This window comes from Vicia villosa, linkage group LG2, assembly GCF_029867415.1.
Source record: "Vicia villosa cultivar HV-30 ecotype Madison, WI linkage group LG2, Vvil1.0, whole genome shotgun sequence".
Classification (NCBI taxonomy): Eukaryota; Viridiplantae; Streptophyta; class Magnoliopsida; order Fabales; family Fabaceae; genus Vicia; species Vicia villosa.
The window spans coordinates 145,877,861-145,886,148 of NC_081181.1; the positions used below are offsets into that span (position 1 = coordinate 145,877,861).

Below are 8,288 nucleotides of genomic sequence, written 5' to 3' on the forward strand. Positions count from 1 at the left end.
AGTTAGGCATTTTCCCACTGCAATAATAAACTGGTTCAAATATTATTTAATGACCCTAGCCCTTGTGGTCCAGTTATAGGGTATAAATGTACACATCATTATTCCAATCTTCTTCCAACTCCAAGTGGAAGGGAAAAGATAATTAATTGGTTTCTACATCAGTAAATGACCTCAAGCTTGTGCTATAAATATGACATTGCAACTTAGTTTCTAACATATACCATCCTAAATAATCTCTCTCTACTTTTTGTACTTGACAAATTTTCATTTATCATAATCATAATGGAACTTAAATTTAAGAGCCAAATTGGTTTTGTTTCTGTCATATTGCTCTTAGTCTTACCTATCCTGTGTAACTCTCAAGACTCTTACATTTGTTCTAGAGCAACGTATTATGGTAGCCCTGATTGCTATGGAAACCCAAGTATGTGTGCATCCTTTTCAACCAATATACATATATTTGTAACATCTATATATAGTGCATGATTTGAATGACAATTAACATGTTTTAGGGGGAGCTTGTGGCTATGGTGATTATGGACAGACAGTAAATGATGGCAATGTCGCCGGAGTGTCTTGGTTATGGAAGAATGGATCTGGTTGTGGTGCATGCTACCAAGTAATAACTCAACATTCTTTAAATTATACTAATGCTCTTCATGTAAAATTATTTGAACTTCCAAACATGTCTTTATTGGTATTTTGCTAATAATGATGAATTAGGTGAGGTGCAAAATAGCAGGATTGTGTGATGAGAATGGAGCATATGTGGTGGTGACTGATTATGGTGTGGGAGATAGGACAGACTTCATCATGAGTCCGCGCGGCTATTCGAAATTGGGCAAAAATGCTGATGCATCTGCAGAACTCTTTAAATATGGTGTGGTGGATATAGAATATAAAAGAGTTCCTTGCAAATATAATGGTTATAACTTGTTGCTAAAGGTACATGAACGTAGCAAATACCCTCACTACTTGGCCATCATCATTCTCTATGTTGGTGGAACAAATGATGTAACTGGTGTTCAATTGTGGCAGGTATACATATACTCATTTGTTGTTTTGAAAGTGTTATATTATATTCATTACATTGCTTGAAATCTACAAAGCCCTTGTACGAGACCCCGATGCGTAAAAAACATAATTAGACGTGTTGGTGTCGGACACTGACACATGTCAGACACCAAACACATTTATGTTTTAGATGTGTTGATGTCAGACGCTGATACATGTCAGATACCAGACACACTATATTTTGTAAGTGTTGATGTCAGATGCTGACACATGTCAGATACCAGACACACTGTATTTTGTAAGTGTTGATGTCAGACGCTGATACATGTTAGACACCAGACACACTATGTTTTTGACGTGTTGATGTCAGACACTGACAAATGTCAGGCACCAGACACACCTATGTTTTAGATGTGGAGTTTGGAATTGAATTGATTTTCTTGAAATGGTTATTGAACAGGAGGATTGTCAAGAGTGGAGGCCAATGCGTAGGGTATTTGGGGCAGTGTTTGATGCTGAGAACCCTCCAAGAGGTGCGATCAAGTTGAGGTTCCAAGTGAGTGGTAGTGCTGGTCTTTATTGGGTGCAGTCCAAGAATGTTATCTCTAGTGATTGGGAAGCTGGTGCTGTTTATGACTCACAAATTCAGCTTGATTAATAAAAATAAAAAAGCACTTATAAATAGAGACTATTAAGACTAGTATTTTATTGGTTCTGGTTTGTGTTATTCTAAAAAATAATGTTCATGTGTACTAGTGGGTAGGTGGGTGGAGTGCTCTTTGTAGTTGTACTAAAACTATTGGGATTTATGTACTAAATAAGGTGTTTTTTTCTCTTTCCTTGTGTTTGGCTTCTGATGTCATAAGAAATCCAATGAATCTTCTAATATTCTTGAGATGATTTTAATGATATCACTTATCCAATCCCTCTAATAGAATAAATCTATAATAGCCATCACCTTTATTAACTCACGTCTACGCTTTGAAAATATACAATTTTAAATTACTATAGTATAGTATTACATTCATATAGTTACTGAGTAAAAAGTAAAAACAATAACCAACCAAAATTGGGTCTAATAGAAGAGATTATACTATCATAATATAACAATATAATTTGAATCCCAACTGGGGGAGGAGATGCCTACAAATATTGAAAGAGCCTTGAATATGATTACCTCCCCCGGAGGAAACCTATGAAAAACAAGAAAAAAATGTCAAATAAATTTAATTAGTTTAATTAGATTTACAGTGAAAATAGCTTCACGCTTCCAAAAATAATCAATTACTAGCAAATAAACAGGAAGTGAAGCAGACAAATAACACTTCATTGCAGAAGCAGGAAAAAGTAGTAAAGGTTAAAATTGGCACAAAGGTTTGACTTTGGTGTTGAGAAAATAATTGAAATTTAAAAAAAAAAAATGTGAAACTTAATAATAAAGTAAAATAGTTTTATCGTAAAATCTACCCAAAATTACCAAACATGAGCTTTCACACATTCAAATGACAACATATTTGTCCTCTTTACAAAATTTTGTTCCAAACTCAGCCCAGTGAGAAAATGCTGATAAAGGTGAAGAAACTAATATTATAAACATGGCTCAAAATTAAGTTCCATTTTTTGGGATATTAGTTTGAAAGGTGTATAGAAAACATTGTTCCAACAATTAACATGGCAGTCGTCAATACAACCTACCAGTACAATCCACAGAACCACAATAGCAGAACTTCTTTTTGACATTGCCATCGGAATCGTAAACCTGATCTATCATGTAATTGTAGTCGTAAGTCAGCTCTTGCAAGGGAGGAATGTTCTCGGCAGCAAACAGCATGACGTGAGGAACCCTGTTGTCATGATGATCATAAAGGATATTCTGAGCATAAAGATTAGGGGAGCAACTATGGTTGACGAATCTCCCCACGTTACCAAACTGAGCAGCATCGATGGTGAAGCCACCATCCATCACTACTTCACAAGAATGTGACTGCGAATCGGGCAAAAGGGTCGAAAGTCCGTCCCAGAGAGTATTGTTGTTTTTATTTCCAATATCAAAAAGATACTCATCATTACCAGTTCTTAGTTCAGCTACCTTGTCTTCAAGAACCTCTCCTATATATTCACAGATAAAACTTCCTGAAGCGATGGAATTTAGGGATCTAACACCCCATCCCCTTGAATTGGTTTTAAAAATTTCGAGTTGGATATTGATGCCATGTTGGCTGACTCTGTTATAGCAGGTTGAAGGGCACTTGCATTTAGGCCCACACTCGTAGACTAGAGGCTTTGCTTCTACAATAGCCCCATTATGATTAAATGGAATCTCCCCTCCATTTTTTCGAACACAAGAACATTTCGCACGGTCCGAGCATCCATTAGTACAACCACAGCCTTCTGGAGGGACAAGGTTGCAAGAATCAGGATATATCAACTTCTTTATGTATTTAAATGGTGGGGGTTTTTCGTTGTCTATGGTGTTCACAGCACATATGGGAATTCTCTCTTTCCCACAGGAAATATCTTCCACGCATCGACCTTCTCTTGTTTTGAACTTATTAGATTTTTTCACTTCCTTCAAGGCAAGCTCTGGTTGACCCGGGATTCTTCGCAAGCGAAACCTATAAACCAGCTTCCCATGGGTCCCCATATCCTGCCAAAATGACTCAACTAGATACAGCCCATCATAAACATATATCTTACTTTTTCCATCCGGTGAATCAGAGCCTCGTATCACCCTAACAGGATTCTTTTCCTCACTACTGTTTTTCAATGCAAGATTTCCCCTTTCAAGCTTCTGATCTTCTGGCTCTTTACCAGTGCTCATCACATTTCCACCCTGCCCTGTGTATATCAAAACATCTGTATTATCCAAATCATCAGCATAGCCCCCCGACGCAACAATACTAGTTGCAAGGACCTTATTATTGTGCTTCGTATAATCTATACCACCCTGAATCTGGCGATGAAGGCCAATTATATTAAGCTCTACTCTGTATTGAAACTCATCACCAACTTCAACCCCGGGGACAGGTCCCAATATATGCTTCCCTGTGTTAACAAAGTTCCCGTTCTCCTTAAGTATCTTCACAGCTTGTAAATCAACCCTTTTTCTTTCTTTATCATTTGACTTAGCTTTTGCTTCTGCTTCATGCAAAAGCTTTCTAGAAACAGCTTGGAACAGGCGCAATACTTTCCTCACTTCATTCCGAGTCGCTGAGTCATTCTCATGACCACTGAAATTACTACAGCCAATAGGAGGAACCATAACACTTGATCTTGGGACACTCGAAGATTTTGGGACACTTGAACCATGTGATTTTGTGACACTTTTAAAGACTTTGTTATTTTCATTAGGGTCTAGAGAATTCTTCTCCCGTCCTACTAGTTGACCCATGTCATCAGAAGGGGAGTTTAGTTTTTTCTTTTTCAATGGCTCATGCCCAGAATGACTCCGTATATCTTTCGTCTTGACAGCAGTTTTAGACCTGTCTAGCTGGGCATAAAAATCAACTTTCTTTGCCTTCTTTTCTTCTGTACCACCTATTGATGTTGGTTTAGATTTGGAAGAACTACTAACTCCAGATGTCCAAGGACATTCTGATTTAGACTTCAAACCTAGCACTACTTCCTCTCTTGATATAGCCAAAGGTTTTTTCTCAGGACTTTGGACTTCTGGGCGGTAAGCATCTAGCTCTGATGTTCCCTCGACCTGTATAGTATTCATAACTTCCTCTTTAGCCACTGCCCTGGAATTTATGTTAACCTGATGGTGATTGCGTTTTTCGGGAAGTTTAGTGCTCTTTTCTCTTGTGTTATCCAGTGCCAGTCTCATCTCAGAAGATGGTTCAAATACATCCAGCTTCTTGACTCTCTGCGTAGCATTATTCTCTTCTTCAGAGCCAGCTTGAACGATGTTACCGGGCTTTCTCTTGTTATTTTCCACTTCTTTTGCATCAGTGTCTGCAACTTCTTTCAACAGACTGGCATCTACAGTCAAGTTTTGTTGACCTGTTCCCTTTTCATTCAGAGAAGAGAGCTCCTTTAAACGCTCATCCTTAGTAAGACGGGGAGCATTGCGCCCACATAATCGTGGAAAGTCTCTGACCGCTGCAAAATTTCTACGAGGAGGATACCTTCTAGTTACAGCCTCCTCCATACAAGCCCCGGAACCACCTATATTGATATTGGATGACGAGGATTTTGAGTCATCAGACATAGCTGACTCACCAACTGGAGACAATGCCTTCGACATATATAAGGACTCTTGTTTTACAGAGTCTTGTATTGCAAATTCCATATCCGAAGTTTCCGTGCCCACCAATATCACTTTATCTGGTTCATCATTAGCCAAAATAGACCCATCCACCTTATGGGATGAAACAATTGGATTTTCCTTCTTCAAACTACTGATTTCTGCTGCAGATTCCCCGCCCAAAGTTTCCATGTCCGCCAACACCACATTTGCATGTTCGTCATTATCCAAAATAGGTCCATCCACTAGATGAGATGAAACCACAGGAACTTCCTTTTTCAAACTAGAGCTTTCTGTAGCAAATTCTGCACCCAAAGTTTCCACAGGAACTTCCTTCTTCAAACTAGAGCTTTCAGTAGCAAATTGGGCACTCAAAGTTTCAACAGGAACTTCCTTCTTCAAACTAGAGCTTTCTGTAGCGAATTCAGCACCCAAATTTTCCACAGGAACTTCCTTCTTCAAACTAGAGCTTTCTGTAGCAAATTCTGCATCCAAAGTTTCCATGCCCACCAACGCCACTTGATCAGACAAATTCCCAGGATCTTCCTTCTTCAAACTACAGTCACTTATTAATTCAATAGTCTCTGTAACAACCAAATTATTTTCATGCTCAGAATGTTGAGAATCATCTGGATGGTCAGGAGTAACATCATCACACTCCAAATCTTCACTATTCTTATCCTCAACGCTCGTACCATCAGCATTGCCAAACGGTCCACATCCTTCTGGATAATCACGAACAGCACAAACTTTACGGCACTTAAACTTAGGCCGAGCAACGACACTAGAGTCTCCCAGTTCCATCATCTGCTTCCCAAACTCTTCTTCAGATTGTTCATTACAGACTGGCATTGATGTTGTCATTCCTTCAAACCCACATTCCTAATATACAAAAAAAAAAAAAAAACATATGTAACCAATTAATAATCCCATCCCACACTCTTCTTTTCACAGTAGAAACAAAACATAAAATAATCTAAGAAAACAACATTAAAATGAGAAACTAAATTAAAAAAAATAAAATAAAATCGAAGAGCTGAAAAGTCATCAACGTGAGGACACTATAGGTAGCAGAAACAAAAAACTCATCGATGAACAACAGGCATTGAAATTCAAACTACATCATCAATCGCGTCGGTTTAGCATGCAGTATCGGAACATACGTACAGATTGTAACTTCGCGGTGCGTTGGCTTTCACAGCGGTTGCTACTGGAGCCGCGAATCGCGGTGAAATCGCATTCTCGCGCGATAGATGAAAAGGGGAGGAAAATCCGAAAACGAAAATGGAACAGATGAAGAAGAACGTTACCTGAACGAGTTCGTCGGTGTTTGTGACGGTCGACGACGGTTAACTCCGGTGATTTTTCCGGCGAGTTGAGTACGAGACGAAGTTGCGTTTGAGAGGGAAATGATGACGGAAGTTATGAGAGCTTTGTTTCGTTTTAGGGTTTTAATTGTAGAAATGAAATGCATTCATTCTTGTTAATGTTATCTCTGTTTTTATTTTTCCTATATCAGGAACGAGCCTTATGACAAAAAATGTTACTCAAAATATCTGTTTTGTTATTTCAAACTATTATGTGAATTTAAATCGAACTTTTATTTATCATATGATCTCAAATCTCAATAGCTAAATAAGTGTGAATATTTGACTTTTGGTGTTTTCTTGATATCGTACATAATGTGGTTTGTGATGATATAATTGACGTTGTAAAACAGTTTATATTAAAAGTACATGAAAAGTTATCTTTAGATAAAATTAATTTCTTTCAAAAAAAAATAATTAATTTTTTTGAAATATACTCGTAATTAATTTTAAAATCTTACTATAAAGCCAATATATATATATATATATATATATATATATATATATATATATATATATATATATATTTAAAATCTTAAATTTTCATAGGAAGAAAATGGTATAATACAGAACCATAATTAACCTCAAAGGGTTGGCTCAGTTGGCAAATGAGTTTTCTCCAAAAAGGGACGGAACCGGCTAGTACCTGGAAACACCCTGGGACCACGGTGCCGTCGCCTCCGTCACGTGGAATGGAATTAAGATAAGACGAATTGATCTTCTTGTGCGTGAGATTAGACTTTTTTGATGTGATAGAGAGGTGGAGGACCTGCAAGATTAGCATTTTAACTCATAAATATGTAAATAAGTGAAAAATAGTTTTATAGTGAGAATAGATTGAAAAATTGAAATTGTGCGGTTTGTTTTTATTATGGGTGTTTGTGGTGTGGTTCGGACGGTATTGATGAAAACAATGGGTGTTTGTGGTGCGGTTCGGACGGTATTGATGAAAACAATCATCTGACCGCAAGAGAAAAAATGTGCGGTTTGGTTTGACTCGGTTGCATTTTTGAAATGAAATTGAACCAAATTAAATCAATACACTATCAAATTGAGTCATACCTACACATATAGATGACAACATAACTTTTTATTTAGTCATTGATACACTACCAAATAACAATAAAACTCATCATATTTAGATCGCAACTTCCCATTTAATATATATAAATAATAGGGTCATGCTAACATGTGCCCTTAGGGCACATGTTAAGGATACTATAATTAGAAAAAGTTAAATATAATTAAATGCAATAAAGTCATATTTAAAGTTTCGATACATTGAATGAATAAGTTCTAAGAAAAAATTTCTCTAAATATCTCATTAACTTGTGCCCTTGGGGCACATGTTAGCTTTTCCCTAAATAATATTAGACAAAAGTGGAATAATAAACATAAAACAATAGCATAAAACAATATCAAAAATATTATAATAAAACAAAAATAGAGGAGATAAGAGATTAGTTAAGATGAAAAAGAAAGCACAAAAGAGGAGAGGATTAGCGAATAAAAGGTGCGATAAAAACGAAATTGAAAGAGAGAACAATAGCATAAAAATGAGAAGGTAAAAAAGAAAGAATATAAGAGAGTAGAGATTAGAGAAGAAGAGGTAAGATGTATTTGAAGAAGAATGTGATATACTACTAGGTGAGATTTGA

At 36.8% G+C, this 8,288-nt stretch overlaps 2 protein-coding genes across 3 annotated transcripts; one reads left to right on the top strand and one right to left on the bottom strand.

The window, feature by feature from the left end:
- The first annotated feature begins 204 nt into the window (after positions 1–204).
- On the top strand, positions 205–1,844 carry LOC131652342 (expansin-like B1). Its single transcript, XM_058922183.1, has 4 exons — positions 205–424; positions 513–619; positions 724–1,038; positions 1,475–1,844. The coding sequence occupies exons 1-4, from the start codon at positions 283–285 to the stop codon at positions 1,670–1,672; spliced, it is 762 nt and encodes a 253-aa protein (XP_058778166.1). The 5' UTR covers positions 205–282; the 3' UTR covers positions 1,673–1,844.
- A 131-nt stretch (positions 1,845–1,975) lies between these two features.
- LOC131652341 (histone-lysine N-methyltransferase, H3 lysine-9 specific SUVH6) lies at positions 1,976–6,826 on the bottom strand. 2 transcript variants are annotated; one of them, XM_058922181.1, is made up of 3 exons: positions 6,574–6,826; positions 2,710–6,145; positions 1,976–2,207 (listed from the first exon to the last, which is right to left on the bottom strand). In XM_058922181.1, exons 2-3 carry the CDS (start codon positions 6,125–6,127, stop codon positions 2,188–2,190), a joined length of 3,438 nt encoding a protein of 1,145 aa, XP_058778164.1. In that variant the 5' UTR covers positions 6,128–6,145; positions 6,574–6,826; the 3' UTR covers positions 1,976–2,187. The 2 variants fall into 2 exon arrangements, with proteins under 2 accessions (XP_058778164.1, XP_058778165.1); XM_058922182.1 differs by lacking the exon at positions 1,976–2,207 and having other exon boundaries at positions 2,488–6,145.
- Between the last annotated feature and the right edge of the window lie 1,462 nt (positions 6,827–8,288).